Genomic DNA, 16,744 nt, shown 5'->3' on the forward strand with positions numbered 1-16,744 from the left:
CAACTCGAGCTTCCTCGTGGGCGGCCCCAACCCTGCTAAAGATTAGATGTCACTCGTGTTCTGGTCACTGTCCTTTGCTACTGCAGGACTATGGGAAGAGTGATTGGTATGTTCTTGTTGATTGGAAGAAACTGCTCCAAAGAACATGGAAGAAAACCAGAGGGAGAAAGAACTGCGCTGTTTGTTCTGAAGTGAAAGCTCACTCAGGAAGGAATGGGGTGTAGGTGACATCTGGCTGTAGGTGGTGGGTGGGGGACATCCAGATGTTCTGCCTCACCAGAAATCCGCAAAGTGAGCACGGACTGAATACATAAGACTCCAAAGGAAGGAGAAGCAAGTGCTCAGAGTACTGTGGTCTGCCGCTCCGGCGGCCAGCTCCGCGGCAGTGTAGACAAATCCAGTCTGTAGAATAAAACGTCAGCCAAGAGCATGTGACAGAAATAGCCAAATGACAAGCAAATGGTAGAGAAGAGCAGTCTTAAAGTGGAGGTTCACCTAATAAACAGCAGCACGTAACAAAAATCAGCTCTTGGCATGTGGTGGCATGATAATAACAGCATCTGTGGATGCTAAGTCATTAGGTAGAGAAGTGGGGCAAAGTGGGGCACATTGAGTCCTGAAGCCTCTCCCAGAGGCTCAGCAGCTGCTGGGAGAAAACAAGTCACTTCTGCGGGGAAAGCTGGCAGCCACATCACCAGTCGTCAACATCAGCACGTTTTGTTCTCATCCCAAACGCTCGGTCGAGACCTAACCGTGAAGAAACATCAGAAAAGCCCAAATTCAGACACCATGGCACAATAGAGGGAGGGAGAGGACTCAGAAAACAAATGGCCCAGGTTTGAGGAGATGCAGCAGGTCTACAATGCGGACCTGTGGGCAAGCTGGGTGATGGTGTGTGAGATTTGCTTGTGCTATTGACAAGTAAGTCTAAATTTATCTTAGGGTTGGGGTGGAGTGTGCAGGTCTGTGGTGGACACAAAGGTCCTGGGTTCCATCCCCAGTACTGAAAAAAATGTATGTGCGAATGTCCATGTGGAAGAGTTAACCATAGAGGAATTTGTGAAGTAATTGTCTGTTCATCTCTTACTATTTGTGTTTTCTGACTTTTCTTCAATGAAATAACTATTTTTGTGTGTAAATGTGGCCCTGGGGTGGGTACCCAGGGCCTTGTGCATGGCAGGCAAATGTTATGCCATAGAGCCACATCCCCCGCATGCCCCCAGGAAATAATCATGTGCTCTTTGTTGTTGTTGGCCATGGGGCTTGAACTCTGGGCCTGGCCACTGTCCTTCAGCTCTTCAGCTCAAGGCGAGCATTCTACCACTTGAGCCACAGTGCCACTTCTGGTTTTCTGGTGGTTTATTGGAGATAAGAGTCTCATGGACTTTCCTGTGGCACTGTGGCTCAAGTAGCAGAGTGCTACCCTTGAGCAAACGAAGCTCAAGGACAGTGCCCAGGCTCAGAGTTCAAGCCCCAGGACTGGCCAAGAAACAAAACAGCAAAAACCAGTGCTGGACGTGTTAGCTCAGCAGGTTAATGCTGGCCTAGCAAGTAGAAGGACTGGGAACTCAGAAAGGGGCTGTCAGTGGTAGACACATGCTTAATTGCTAGAGGCTCTGGCTCCAGTCCTCATGGCCAAGAAAAGCAAACAAATGAGTGGTCAGGACACTGGGGTGATGGGGGTGAAAAACGCTCCACCCTGACAGGTCATGTCAGTATTTCTCTTACCCTCCTGAACACTGGGCTGCATTCCCTGTCTGGTTGCTCCCTACTGGGTGCTCTCTTCTTCAGAGGACTGCTGTGGTTTTCCTGGGCACCACTCTCCGGGGGAGACTCAGTGGGACACAGCCTTTTCCGTGAAATTTTCCTTGAGATGCTCTCTGCAGCCTGGCTGCTTCTACTCTGACCCAGGGTCAGCCTTGCCCGTGCTGGACTGGACCTGAGGGTCAGGTGAGAGAGTGGTTATTACTACCGGTGGAGACACGTGACATCATTTAGGAAATGCATCCAAACAACAGAGCTACTTGTTGAAAATTACAATTCATGTCTGTGATTATTTTTGAATCTTTCAATAAAATAACCCAGTTGTAGGAGATAGTATATAATGCGGTAACAGGACTGAATAAGAAAAAAATAAACCACTAGCCATGTATATGATATAATTTTTGAGGTAATGAAAACCCATGTTTCTGAGTCATAATGGATAATACAAACATGTCCGTAATAATACAAACTTTGTGGGAGGAAAAAGGATACAAAAGACATATGATGTTGTTTAAAACATAAATATACAGGACTGAAGGTTTAACTCAGTGATAGAGGAATTGGCTAGCGTGTGCAAGGCCCTAGCTTTCATCCCCAGCATTGCAACACACACACACATACACACACACGTCATGAGTATGCATAGGCATATGTATATGCCAAACAAAGTCTGAAAGAAAACTCATGAGGGGCTGGGAAGGTGGCTCAGTGGTAGAGCACTTGCCTTGCATGCTCGAGGCCTGGGTTCGATTCCTCAGCACCACATAAGAAAAAAGCCGGAAGTGGCGCTGTGGCTCAAGTGGTAGAGTGCTAGCCTTGAGCTGAAGAGCTGAGGGACAGTGCCCAGGCCTGGAGTTCAGGCCCCACGACAGGACCCCCCCCCCCCAAAAAAAAAAAAAAAAGAAAATTCAGTGAGCCAAAATGTTAATAGTGGCTGTCTCTAGAAGGTGCTTTTTTTTTTTTTTTTTTTTGGTACTTTTTCTGTATTTTCTAGATTTTCTATATTTTCTTTTTCTTTCTTTCTTTCTTTTTTTTTTTTGTCAGTTGTGGGGCTTGAACTCTGGACTTGGGCGCTCGCTATCTCTGTGCTCTTCAGCTCAAGGTGAGCACTCTACGGCTTGAGCCAGAGCGGAACCTCCCGTTTTCTGTTGGTTTATTGCAGATCAGAGTCTCAGGGAGGGGCTGGGAAGATGGCTCAGTGGTAGAGCACTTACCTTGCATGCATGAGGCCCTGGGTTCGATTCCTCAGCACCACATAAGCAAAAAGAAAAGCCAGAAGTGGTGCTGTGGCTCAAGTGGTAGAGCACTAGCCTTGAGCTGAAGAGCTGAGGGACAGTGCCCAGGCCCAGAGTTCAGGCCCCACAACCGGAGCCCCCCACCCCCTCAAAAAAAAAAAAAAAACAAAGAGTCTCAGGGACTTTCCTGCTTGGGCTGGCTTAGAACCATGATTCCCTGAGTAGCTAGGATTTACAGGCGTGAGTCACTATCCCCTGGCTTAGATTTTCTGTATTTTCTGTAACTTTGAAATTAGCTTACAATGAAGCATGCCTCCCCAAAAACAGTTACAAAGGAAAAGAATAGGAGAGAGAAGCCGGGCATCTGCACAGCACCCCCTGCTCTTCCCCTCTTCCCCTCCCCGCTGTGAGAAGGGGGTGCAGGAGTGAATATGCTTCCTGGGACAGCTAATCCTTTACCACCCTTAAAAGCCAGCAGGAATTGGACATGTGTTTTGAGTGATAATGAAGAACATGAGACCATCCTGTTCAATTCTGGTCAGATGAGCAAGTCTCCCATGCTAATGGCTCAGCCTCCCAGCTGCTCTTCAGATTCTCAGGTAATGCACCTTCCTCACTTGTTTTCTTTTTCTTTTCTTTTTTTGTGCTAGTCCTGGAGCTTGAACTCAGGGCCTGGGACTGTCCCTGAGCTTTTGCTCGGGGCTAGTACTTTACCACTTGAGCCACAGCACCACTTCTGCCTTTTTCTGTTTATGTGGTACTAAGGAATCGAACACAGGGCTTCATGCATGCTAGGCAAGCACTCTACCGCTAGGCTACATTCCTAGCCTCCTCAGTTGTTTTCTAAGTAAAGGCCATGCAGCTCTTTCAGCCAATCACATAGAGGAATGGAGCCTCACCTTTCTCCTTCCTGGGGCAGGCACAGTGACAGAGGGGAGGGCGGTCTGCTTGGGTCATCAGCTAAGGTAGCCAAGTAGAAGTGAGCTTCGAATAGCATATCATTAATACTTAGTGCCACTGGCCTAAAGGGACAAAGTCAGTAAAAATGGTATTTATTTTCTGATGGACATTTGAAACACAGTATAAAATGATACATAATTCTGGAGTAAAAAGAAACAATACAGCCTGTTGCTGGTGGCTCAAGCCTGTAACCTAGCTACTCAGGAGGCTGAGATCTGAGGATCATGGTTAAAAGACAGCCTGGGCAAGAAAGTCTATGAGACACTCAACTCCAATTAACCATCAAAAAGCCAGAAGTACAGTTGTGGCACAAGTGTTAGAGCACTAGCTTTGAGCAAAAGAGCCCAGGCCCTGAGTTCAAGCCCCAGGGCCAGCAAACACACATAAAAATGTTATCTTGGGCTGGGGAGTATGAATCAAATGGTACATCACCTGCCTGTCAAGTGTGAGGTCCTGACTTCAAACCCCAGCACTAACCACCCCCCCCAAAAAAAGTCATCTTCCACAAGTTTGAGTATTATTAGTAAAGTTCAGAACATTCCTGGCTGGGAAAGTGGCTCAGTGGTAGAGTGTTTGCCTCACATGCATGAGGCTCTGGGTTTAATTCCTCAGTACCACATACGCAGAAAAAAGCCAGAAGTGGTGCTGTGGCTCAAATGGTAGGGTGCTAGCCTTTAGCTGAAGAGCTGAGGGACAGCACCCAGGCCCAAAGTTCAGTCTCCAAAACCGACACATAAAAAGGAAGAAAAAACAAAAAAGCTGGAAGTGGCACTATGGTTCAAGTGGTAGAACGCTAGCCTTAAGCAAAGGGAGCTTGGGGGACAGTCCCCAGGCCCCTGAGTTCAAGCCCTGGGACTGGGAAAAGAAAAGAAAAGAAAAGAAATTACTGCCAGGTACCAGTGGCTTATGCTTGTGATCCTAGCTATTCAGGAGGCTGAGATCTGAGGATTGCTGTTCAAAGCCAGCCCAAGCAGAAGAGTCCTGTGAGACTCTTTTATCTCTAAGCATCAAAAAAAACAAAAACAAAAAAACAGGAAATGGCCAGGTACTGGCGGCTCTCTCCTGTAATTCCAGCTATTCAGGAGGCTGAGATCTGAGGATCACAGTTCAAAGCCAGCCTAGACAGGAAAGTTCATGAGATTCTTATCTCCAATGAACTACTTGGAAAAAGCCTGAATTGGCGCTGTAGGTCAAGTTGTACAGTGCTAGTCTTGAGCACAGAGAGGCTCAGGAACTGCCTAGGCCCTGAATTCAAACCCCAGGACCAGGCAAAAAGAAAAAGCAAGAAGTGGAGCTGTGGCTCAAGTAGTAAAGCCTAACCTTGAGCACAAAGCTCAAGGACAGTACCAACACCTCAGGACTCTAGCACAAAAATGAGTAAGAAATTCCTGAGATGTTTTAAAAATTAATTTTGATCCAAAGGATTGTTACCTATATGAAACAAAGAAAAGAAATCAGTTCCTAAGACCTACCTCCCAGGAAAATCAAAATGTATGGCGACAGGACCACGCACAGCTTCACAGAGTGTCAGGAAGCCCTGAAGGAAGGAAATAAGAAAAGTTGAAATTTTTTCCCAAAAATATTACTACCAGGCACTGGTGGTTCATGCTTATAATCCTAGCTACTCAGGAGGCTGAGATCTGAGGATCACAGTTTGAAGCCTTCCCCGGAAGAAATTCCTTGTAGGCCTCTTTTTTTTTTTTTTTCCCCAAATGAACAAATGCATTTATTTATATATTTACACAAACACAGTCGTAGGAGCAGCGGGGACCTTGTAAGACTCTTATCTCCAATTAACCACTCAAAAACTGGAAGTGGAACTGTGGCTCATAGAAAAGCACAGGCCCTGAGTTCAAGTACCATGACTGACAGGAAAAAAAAAAATCAGTGAAATTTTAAATTTGAATTTCACACAAATATTTTCTTACCTTCAAATCTTTGAGACAAAACGTTACTTCAGTATCTAGTCCAATCTGAAAGAAGTCAAACTCGTCTCTGTCCACACACATGGAGCTGCGCACGGAACTGTTCATGTCTGTTTAATGTTAGAGGAAAATAAAAAAAATTTAGTCCTAAAAGTCTTTTTTTTTTTTTGGTTGGTTGTGGGGCTTGAACTCTGAGCTTGGGCTCTGTCCCTGTGCTCTTCAGTTCAAGGTGAATGCTCTACTGCTTGAACCACAGCTCCACTTCCGGTTTTCTAGTGGTTTATTGGAGATAAAGAATAAAGAGTCTGGGGATGGGGGGCTGGGAAGGTGGCTCAGTGGTAGATCGCTTGCCTTGCATGCCTGAGGCCCTGGGTTCGATTCCTCAGCACCATATAAGCAAAAAGAAAAAAAGCCGGAAGTGGTGCTGTGGCTCAAGTGATAGAGCGCTAGCCTTGAGCTGAAGAGCTGAGGGACAGCGCCCAGGCCCAGAGTTCAGGCCCCACGACCGGACCCCAAAAAAAAAATCTTTATTAAGTTTTTTTTCTTTATTTTTTTTCTTTATTAAGTTTTAATATAAGAATATAACCACAGTAGCCACAGATTCACTGAGAAGGTGGAGGTCCATGTCTGTGTCCCCTCCTCTTTGCTGTGACAAATAAAATATAACAGTGCTGGAAGTTTAACATCAGGATTGGAAGCTGGGCTGAGAGGAGGATGGAGCTGGAGGGCTAAGAAGACAGTGAGTGCGAAATGCGGTGACGTGGTGTATTTGCACGCACGGACTGCTGGCCACTCGGTTCTCCTTTCTACTAAACACAGAGGACAGCAGAAGATAAGAGACGAACATGACAACTTAAAAAAATTTTTTGTTGTTGTTGTTGTTGGTCGTGAGGCCTGAACTCTGGGCCTGGGCGCTGTCCCTCAGCTCTTCAGCTCCAGGCTAGCATCCTACCACTTGAGCCACAGCACCACTTCTGACTTTTTCTGCTTATGTGGTACAGAGGAATTGAACCCAGGGCCTCATGCATGCAAGACAAGCACTCTACCACTGAGCCACCTTCCTAGCCCAGACATTGCAACCTTAACAAAGTATATTTTCCTTAGTCATCATTTCCTTCATTTAAAAACCTAAAATTCAAAACCAAATATTGAATTACAAATTATGTTACTATTTGTGTTAAAATTTCTCCTGGATCTCTTAGAGCTTTTTCTAATCTTTCCAAGTCTTCCTGCTTCTTAGGCAGGAATGATACTACAATACGCTGTTGTGCTGGGTGGCTAGCAATGACCCCATCACACCAGGACACACATAGTATCCTTACCTGCAGCTTGCTCATTAGAACTCCTGAGGCAAAAATCCACTGATGTGACAGCGAGGGTAACTTCTTCTAGATTTGATGGGAAAAGAACAACGGTCTCAGCCAGTAATCTGTAAAGTACAGTGAACTCTATTAGCATTGTTTGCTGAGCATGGTGATGCAGGCCTGTAATACCAGCACTAGGAAGGCTGAGGTAGGAAGATCCTTTGAAGTCCATTTCTAGAACTGTATGTGGTGGCTATAGCATGGCCTCCCCGGCATCCCCACCTCCTCGTACTCATGTCCCATCGCCTCCTCCTTAAGCGTGGGCTGGCTCTAAGGGTTCACTTCAAAGTCAGAAGGCTGGAGTGTGAAACAGGTTTGCAGCTGGGAGACTCGTGTTTCCTTTCTCGTCCTCTCGGCTCAGATCATCAGCTGCCATCTGTGAGGCACACAGGCACCACAGGCGCAGCTGCACTTGGAGCTCGGAAGTGGATTCTGTGAAGGCCCCAGGGGAGTGGTCAGGTGAGGCGCACACGGTGCTGGCACTGTCCTCAGCCTCCTGAGACCTTGAGCCAGGAACACACAGCTAAATAAGGATTATTACTAAAGGGCCGTACTTAGCTCTTTCTCCTTTATTTTTTTGTCAGTCATGGGTCTTGAACCCGGGACCTGGGTGCTATCCCTGAGCTGGGTTTTCTCTCAGGGCTAGCATTCTTCCACTTGAGCCGCAGCACCATTCTAGCTTTTTTTTTTTTTTTTTTTTTTTTTGGTAGTTACCTGGAGACAGGAGTCTCATGGACTTCGCTGCCACTGCTGTCTTTGCACAAAGATCCCCAGATCTTAGCCTCCTGAGTAGCTAGGATTACAGGTATGAACCACTGGCATCTGGCTAAATGTGAAGTATGAGGTAGTAATTTACGGTCAAGGTTTTCCTCTGTGGCTAGAAGGGAATATAGAAAGCTGAAGGTGGGAATTTTTAGAGCTTTCTTGGCCATTATATTATCACTACCTTTAGGCAGTTATTATCTACTATTATCTTACTCAAGGTTTCCTTAAAATGATATCTCTAAGTTTTAGTGTTACAAAAAGCTTTAGGGGCTAGGCATGACACCACACTCCTGTAAGCCCAGTAACTGGGGAGGAAGGCATTAGTTAGGAAAATTAACCACCAGAAAACTGGAAGTGGCGCTGTGGCTCAAGTGGTAGAGTGCTCGCCTTGAGCTGAAGAGCTCAAGGACAGCACCCAGGTCCCAAGAGAGTTTAAGCCCCACTACTGACAAAAAACAAAACACAATAATTTAAAAATAACAAGTTATAACTGATTGAAAAGCTCCAGGGCATTAATTCGTCCATCTGTAACCACACTATATTCAGAAAAAGGGAAAAAACACTGGAAACTGATTACCTTGGCTGAATCACTAGTATATTAGTACACATGTTCTTTTCGAGAAGAACTTGGATAGGCCGGCTTTCTTCAAAGCGCAGGTTATGGGTTTTTTTAATACCTTAAAAAAATAAAGCATCCTTTTAACTATTGTAAATGAAAAATAGATTTTAAGTCTTTAAGTTTCACAGCCAAGTTAAAACAATAATTGGAACATATTGTACACGTGTGAAAGTGTAACCATGAAATCCTCCTCTGAGCCGGGTGCCAATGGCTCACACCTGTAATCCTAGCTACTTAGGAGGCTGAGATCTGAGGATCTTGGTTCAAAGCTAGCCCAGGCAAGAAAATCCATGAGACTCTTATCTCCAATTAATCACTGGAAAATCAGAATTGGTGTGTGGTTCAAAGTTGTACAGTGCTACCTGAGTGAAAAAGCTCAGGAACAGCACGCAGACCCAAAGTTCAAACCCCATGACCAACCAGAAAAAATAAAAAAAAGAAATCCTCCTCTGTATAAGTAATGTAAGCTAGTTGTTGTTGTTTTAGGCAACTTAAAACAATAAGTAACATTTATTGTGTGGCACAGAACTAGTTTGAAGCAGCACTCTTTAATGAAGTATGCTATCGTCCCCTAGTGGTCACAAGGTGACATGCCATCCAGCTTGACCACACTAAACTGGAATTCCTTTAGATAGGTGGGCTTTGACATTGTAAACCAGTGCCACTCACTACCAAGGCTCCACCACCCTCCAACCATAGTATCTTTTTGTGCAGGACTTTCAGAGTTAGACCCTCACATCTGGCCTGTGAATTTTTTTCCCTTGGTGAGGTACGAAAACATGCTAAGTACCCAAGTACCCCCCCAAGTGCTCAGAACCTGAATGTTTCAGATTTGAGAGTTCTTTGGCATTTGTACAGACCTTACAAGTGGAGCACCCCTGATTTGGAAATCGCATTTTGTCATCTTTCGGATTTTCAAATTAGGCATGCTCAGTCTACATGTGCCACAAATTGTAGCATGCATCCTATAATCATTCTCTGCCCCTCATCATGTTGTGCAGGATGGGGAGAAACTAAGTCTTAGAAGCTAAAACCACAGTGAGACATAGTGACTTTTCAAGATTAACAGTGTGTGATTTTGCTGTTATATGAAGGAGAAATATGTTAAATCATTGGAAGGAGAAATACGTTAAATCATTGATATTGCTAGGCAAAAAAATCAGGATAAAAATGCATACTGAGATAATGTTTTGTTTTGTTTTTTTGGGTCCGGTCATGGGGCCTGAACTCTGGGCTTGGGCGCTGTCCCTCAGCTCTTCAGCTCAAGACTAGCGCTCTACCACTTGAGCCACAGCGCTACTTCCGGCTTTTTTCTTTTTGCTTATGTGAGGTGCTGAGGAATAGAACCCAGGGCCTCGAGCATGCAAGGCAAGTGCTCTACCACTGAGCCACCTTCCCAGCCCTGAGATAATGTTATTAAGATAAGAGCTAGGTGCTGGTGGCTTATACCTGTAATCCTAGCTACCCACTACTCAGGAGGTTGATCTGAGGATTGTGGTTCAAAGCCAGCCTGGGAAGGAAAATCCATGAGATTCTTAATACTCAGGAACAGCACCCAGGTCCTGAGTTCAAGTCCCAGGACCAGAACAATTACCACAAAGATAAACTTAAGATAAAATTAAGAAATATTAGGTAAGTCTGGGGATACACACCTGTCGTCCTAGCTTCTTAGGTGGCGTAAGTAGAGGATGAAGCACTGAGGCCCTATCCTAGATAGATAGATAGATAGACAGATAGATAGATAGATAGATAGATAGATAGATAGATAGATAGATAGATAGATAGATAGATAGCAAAAATGTTGAAGATGTGGCTCAAGAGGTAGAATTTCTGCCCAGGAAGCCCAAGACCTGGAGCTCAAAACCCAGAACAGCTGGGGAAGAAAAAAAATATAAATTGTAATATTATGAGGTGTCTTTTGTTTGTTTCCTTGTTTTTTTTAATTAAAAAAATAAAAAGAAATGCCTAATACCAATCATCATACAGGAACAGGGATAGACAAGGGAATACCTTTACTTGCCCAAGCAATGATGCTACAGCAGAGGTCTTGAGAAGAAGTTTCAATATTCTCAAACAAAAACCAGTTCAGAAGAAACAACATTTTATTTTTTTGGGGGGGGGGGTCCAGTCATAGTGCCTGAACTCTGGGCCTGGGCGCTGTCCCTCAGCTCTTCAGCTCAAGGCTAGCGCTCTACCACTTGAGCCATGGAACCACTTCTGGCTTTTTTCTTTTTTTGCTTATGTGGTGCTGAGGGATCGAACCCAGGGCCTCATGCATGCAAGGCAAATGCTCTACCACTGAGCCACCTTCCCAGCCCTTTTATTTTATTTTATGTTGGTCATGGGGTTTGAACTCTGGGCCTGGGCGCTGTCCCTCAGCTCTTCAGCAAAAGGCGAGTGCTCTAACACTTAAGCCACAACACCACTTCCGGTTTTCTGGTGGTTTATTGAAGAGTCTTAGGGACTTTCCTGCCTGGGCTGGCTTTGAACCGAGATCCTCAGATCTCAACCTCCTGAGTAGCTAGGATTACAGGCGTGAGCCACTGGCACCCAGCAGAAACAGCATTTTAAACCATTCAGTTATACCTACTGTGCTTGCAGAAGAGCTGAATAATAAATCTGCACTTCCCAGATTTTGTGAACATTTTGCACTTCTCAACATTCCTCTCAAGGAAATTCAGACATTTAAAGATGGGCAGAAGAAACTGTAAAAGAAATACATGACAACTATTAAACAGGTACCCGATATAGCTGCTTATCTTCTTAAACCCAACTTGGTTATGTGTATTCATAAATGAGCTGAGGGATCTGCATGCCAATGTGTAGTGTTGAGCAGATGGATTTTTGTCCTGTATGAAAGAAAAACATAGCTGGGCGCCGGTGGCTCATGCCTGTAATCCTAGCTACTCAGGAGGCTGAGATCTGAGGATCGCAGTTCAAAGCCAGCCCGGGCAGGAGAGACCATGAGACTCCTATCTCCAATAAACCACCAGAAAACCGGAAGTGGCGCTGTAGCTCAAGTGGTAGAGCGCTCGCCTTCAGCTGAAGAGCTGAGGGACAGCACCCAGGCCCAGAGTTCAAGCCCCACAACCGCCAAAAAAAAAAAAAGAAAGAAAAACATGAGGATTTACCTGCATTGTGAACTTGAAATTTAAAGTCAGTGGAATGTCATCATGATTCATTGTCCCTGATGTTGACCATTGATATTGTTCAAAAAACACAGGTGAGAAGAGGGCATATCCATAGGCTGAACAAGAAGAATTAATAGATCGCAGCACGAGCTGGAAAAATAAGTGAGCTATTTGGAACAAAACCAACTTCAAATTCCATTATGTAAGGCTGGGAAGGTGGCTTAGTGGTGGAGTGCTTGCCTAGCATGCATGAATCCCTGGGTTCCATTCCTCAGTACCACATAAACAGAAAAGGCTAGAAGTGGTGCTGTGGCACAAGTGGTAGCCTTGAGCTAAAGAAGCTCAGGGACAGTGCCCAGGCCCTGAATTCAAGCCTCAGGACTAGCAGCAACAACAAATTTAAATTCCAGATGGGTGTGGTGGCTCACACCTGGAATCCTAGCTACTCAGGAGGCTGAGATCTGAGGATCGCAGTTCAAAGCCAGCCCAGGCAGGAAAGTTATCTCCAATGAACCACCAGAAAACGGGAAGTGGCACTGTGGCTCAGTGGTAGAGTGCTTACCTAGCATGCATGAAACCCTGGGTTAAATTCCTCAGTACCACATAAACAGAAAAAGCTGAAAGTGGAGCTGTGGCTCAAGTGGTAGAGTGCTAGCCTTGAGCAAAAGAAGCTCAGGGACAGTGCCCAGGCCCTGAGTTCAAGCCCCAGGACTGGCAAAAAAAAAAAAAAAAAGAAGCATATACCGTTAGCTATGGACTGTACCACACAGTGTGTATTTACACATTTACATATACATATGTGGAGATATTATATTGAATATATATTCAATCTAAAATTTTACATGGTTAACATGTAAAATTATAATCCTAAAGGGGCCTTAATTTTTTTTTAAATTTTTTGGTCAGTCGTGGGGCTTGAACTCTGGGCTTAGGTGCTGTCCCTGCGCTTTTCAGCTCAAGGCGAGTGATCTACTGCTTGACCCACAGCGCCACTGGGGCCTTAACTTTAACACATGTAGTGGCAGAAGGCACTAGAAAAGGGAATTACACTGGACACTGTGGCTCACACTAGCTAATTGGGAGGCTGAGATCAAGAGGACCATAGTTAAAAGGCCAGCCTGAGCAGGCAAGACCCCCTCTCAACCAGTAGCTAGGAGTCATGATGTCTTAGCTAATAGAAAGATGTGATTGAAAGGATCAAAGTTCCAGGCAGCTCAGGTGAAAAAACTTTGCTACATTTCATCTCAAAATAAAAAGCTGGCGTGGCTGGGAAGGTGGCTCAGTGGTAGAGCGCTTGCCTTGCATGCCTGAGGCCCTGGGTTCGATTCCTCAGCACCACATAAGCAAAAAGAAAAAAGCCAGAAGTGGTGCTGTGGCTCAAGTGGTAGAGTGCTAGCCTTGAGCTGAAGAGCTGAGGGACAGCGCCCAGGCCCAGAGTTCAGGCCCCACGACCAGACCCCCCCCCCAAAAAAAATAAAAAGCTGGCATGATGACACATACCTGTCAGCCCAGCTATGATGGAAAACAGAGAATAGGAGAACTGTGGTCCAGATGCAGGCCTGAGCAGTTGGAACCTACTTCAAACTAACCACTGTCAAAAAGGGTGCTGAACTGGGCACATGCCTATAATCATAGCTACTCAGGAGGCTGAGATCTGAGGATCAAGGTTCAGAGCCAGCTCAGGCAGGAAAGTCCGTTAGACTCTTACCTCCAATGAACCACCAGAAAATGGAAGTGGTGCTGTGGCTCAAGTGGTAGAGTGCTAGCTAGCCTTGAGCTGAAGAGCTGAGGGACAGCGCCTAGGCCCAGAGTTCAAGCCCCACTACTGACCAAAAAGAAAAAAAAAAAAGGTGCTGAGACTGTGTGCTGGTGACTCATACCTGTAATCCTAGCTACTTAGGAGGCAGAGATCTGAGGATCGTGGTTCAAAGCCAGCCAGGAGGGCTGGGAAGGTGGCTCAGTGGTAGAGTGCTTGCCTTGCGTGCATGAGGCCCTGGGTTTGATTCCTCAGCACCACATAAGCACTATGGCTCAAGTGGTAGAGCTCTAGCCTTGAGCTAAAGAGCCGAGGGACAGCGCCCAGGCCCAGAGTTCAGGCCCTACAACCGACAAAACAACAAAAAACAAACTAAAAACTAAAAACAAAAAACAAAGCCAGCCAGGACAAGAAAGCCCAGGAGACTCTTATCTCCAGTTAACCACCAGACAACTGGAAGTGGTGCTGTGGCTCAAAGTGGTAGAGCACTAGTCTTTGATCATTTGCTTTTTTTTTTTTTTTTTTTTTTGCCAGTCCTGGGGCTTGAACTCTGGGCCTGGGCACTGTACCTGAGCTGCTTTTGCTCAAGGCTAGTGCTCTATCACTTGAGCCACAGCACCAATTCTGGCTTTTTGTGTTTCTGTGGCAGTGAGGAATGGAACCCAGGTCTTCATGCATGCTAAGCAAGCACTCCACCACTAAACCACATTCCCAGCCCATAGTCTTGAAAGGAAAAACTCAGGGATTGCATCCAGGCCCTGACTTCAAACCTCAGCACCAACAAAGGAAAAATAAATGGTGTTGAGGTGTAGCTCACCAGTAGAGCACCTGAACATCAAGCCCAAGGTCCTAAGTTCAAACCCAAACCCCAGTACCACACACACAAACAAAGGAGTTATAGCCAACTTAGGTCTCACACCTTCTCTAAGGTAAGAAAGCATTACTTAGTTCCAACCAAGTAATTCCTTGAGACAAACCCAGAGTGGCTCACACCTATAAACCTAGCTACTCAACCTAGCTGAGACATGAGGATCTTGGTTTGAAGCCAGCCAGTGCAGGAAAGTCCCTGAGATTCTTCTCTCCAATCAATTATCAAAAAGCCAAAAGTGGAGCTGTGGTTCAAGTGGTAGAACACCAGCCTTAAAAAAAAAAAGCTTAAGGATAGATCCCAGGCTCTGAGTTCAAACCTAGGGATTGGCACAAAACAAAACAAAAAGCCCAGAATTGTCAGGTCTTTTGATTATTTAAACAGAAGCAAAAACAGAGACTTTTATGTGGATTCTCCCTAATTTTTTTTTTTATTCTGGCCTTAAACTCTTGGTCCAAGCACTATCCCTAAGCTCCTTTTGCTCAAGGCTAGCACTCTACCACTTGAGCCACAGCACCACTTCCAGTTTTCTAGTGGTTTATTGGAGATAAGAGTCTCACAGGCCGGGTGCCAGTGGCTCACACCTGTAATCCTAGCTACTCAGGAGGCTGAGATCTGAGGATCACGGTTCAAAGCCAGCCTGGGCAGGAAAGTTCATGATACTCTTATCTCCAATAAACCACTCAGAAAACTGGAAATGGTCCTGTGGCTCAATCGGTAGAGTGCTTGTCTTGAGCTGAAGAGCTGAGGGACAGAGCCCAAGCCCAATGTTCAAGCCCCACAACCAACCAAAAAAAAAAAAAAAAAAAAAAAAAAAAAGAGAGAGTCTCACAGCCTTTCCTGCCTGGGCTGACTTTGAAGTGTGATCCTCAGATCTCAGCCTCCTGAGTAGCTAGGATTACAGGTGTGAGCCACAGGTGTCTGGCCTCAACATCACTTCTTGCTTTAACATATGGCCTATAGCTTGATGCTTTTACTTACACCTTGTTTGGATGGGTCAAGCCACAGCTCGTTACTCAGCCGTGCTAGGGCTTGGATTGTCTTCCCAAAGACTATGGAGAAAAAAGAAAGTGCTGCTTATGGTTTTCTCAGCATGCAGAACACAAGATACATTGGCAAAGAAAACTAGGATGAACTGTAATCTCTGAAAACTACAGCTAATTTTATAACTTAGAAAAAAACTGGGTCAATTTAATGGTATTTTATCTTGACTCTTCAATTGAACAATTTGTCTCTGTCCTTGGATCAAATTCCTGAAAAAGGAAATGGAGGAGTTTTTAGGATTGTAGATACTACAACTCATCATCCAGCAACTGGTTATTTGGGAAATTGCTGACATCTGTTCTACCCAAACTTTACTACCTATTTTTGAAATGCATACACAGGTTCAGTATGATTCTACCATTCACCCTGAACCCTATAAACTATAACATTTGGCTTCTCTTTAGCATCCAGTATGCTCAGGTTAACCATAATGACCTCAACTTACGCTCTGTGTCAAGTTCTACTAGGACAAACATAAAGCTAAATGCAAGACCATGAGGGGAGTTGACTTGCTATATGTAGGCAAATTTATGTGAGGCGGTCTACCCAGACACATTAGCACAACTTCCTGTTAATTAATAGAATGTGTTGATTTTTGTCAAACCAAAAAGCAAGTGACTATATCTGGCATTTGTTCAACTATTATATACCCACATGTAATTATACACTACATAGCAGTATACACTAATGTCACATTGCTTTAAGAACTACAATGCGCTGGTGGCTCACGCCTGTCCTCCCAGCTACTCAGGAGGCTGAGATCTGAGGATCATGGTTCGAAGCCAGCCCAGGCAGGAAAGTCGGTGAGACTCTTTTCTTCCACGGATCACCCCGAAGCCGGAAGTAGGGCTGTGGCTCCTGTGGCAGAGCGCTCGCCTTGAGCAACGGAGCCAGGACAGCCGCGTTCAAGCCCCACAACCGACAAACAGCAACAACAAATCTACATAAATAACACACAAGGACTTGGGCCTCGTGCTCGGGCTGCGGCGCCGGCGGGGCCCGGGGCGCGCGGCCTCAAGCCGGAACCGCTTCGTGGACTTCAGGCTTTCCCCCTTCTACGCGAGAAGCAAGAAGGGCCGCTGCACCTTTCAGCTGGCCGCCGTTCATCGTGCACTTCAGCATGGCCGCCGGCGCTACACTGCAGGCCGCGCGGCGAGCACGCACTCCGATACCCGGATGTTGCCCGCTCCTTTCGAGCTAGGCAATCGCTCCACTCCCCTTCTGGAGCTTTCCAAAGCACAGCGGACTCGAAAGGGCCTAGGCGGGCCTCCGTAGAATTCTTCTTCTTCTCATTGGTCGTGACGGGAGTGGGC

At 45.6% G+C, this 16,744-nt stretch overlaps 1 protein-coding gene across 2 annotated transcripts; it reads right to left on the bottom strand.

The window, feature by feature from the left end:
• Positions 1-236: 236 nt before the first annotated feature.
• LOC138840922 (cell cycle checkpoint control protein RAD9B-like) lies at positions 237-16,732 on the bottom strand. Of its 2 annotated transcripts, XM_070041352.1 has the most exons (11): positions 16,517-16,731; positions 15,369-15,439; positions 11,764-11,913; positions 11,223-11,337; positions 8,591-8,690; positions 7,207-7,313; positions 5,888-5,994; positions 5,432-5,496; positions 3,899-4,021; positions 1,729-1,939; positions 237-747 (listed from the first exon to the last, which is right to left on the bottom strand). In XM_070041352.1, exons 1-11 carry the CDS (start codon positions 16,551-16,553, stop codon positions 724-726), a joined length of 1,110 nt encoding a protein of 369 aa, XP_069897453.1. In that variant the 5' UTR covers positions 16,554-16,731; the 3' UTR covers positions 237-723. The 2 variants fall into 2 exon arrangements, with proteins under 2 accessions (XP_069897453.1, XP_069897454.1); XM_070041353.1 differs by lacking the exon at positions 3,899-4,021 and having other exon boundaries at positions 16,517-16,732.
• Positions 16,733-16,744: the final 12 nt, after the last annotated feature.

This window comes from Dipodomys merriami, unplaced genomic scaffold, assembly GCF_024711535.1.
Source record: "Dipodomys merriami isolate MVZ:Mamm:240054 unplaced genomic scaffold, mDipMer1.0.p SCAF_307, whole genome shotgun sequence".
Lineage (NCBI taxonomy): Eukaryota > Metazoa > Chordata > Mammalia > Rodentia > Heteromyidae > Dipodomys > Dipodomys merriami.

Bases quoted from the DNA above. Each gene is read 5' to 3' on its own strand.
- LOC138840922 (XM_070041352.1), bottom strand. From the start codon at position 16,553: ATGCTGAAGTGCACGATGAACGGCGGCCAGCTGAAAG. The intron at 11,914-15,368 runs GTAAGTAAAAGC...TTATTTTTCCAG, and splicing joins TTGACCCATCCAAACAAGGT to CTCGTGCTGCGATCTATTAA. The intron at 5,497-5,887 runs GTAAGAAAATAT...TCCTTCCTTCAG, and splicing joins TTTGTCTCAAAGATTTGAAG to GGCTTCCTGACACTCTGTGA.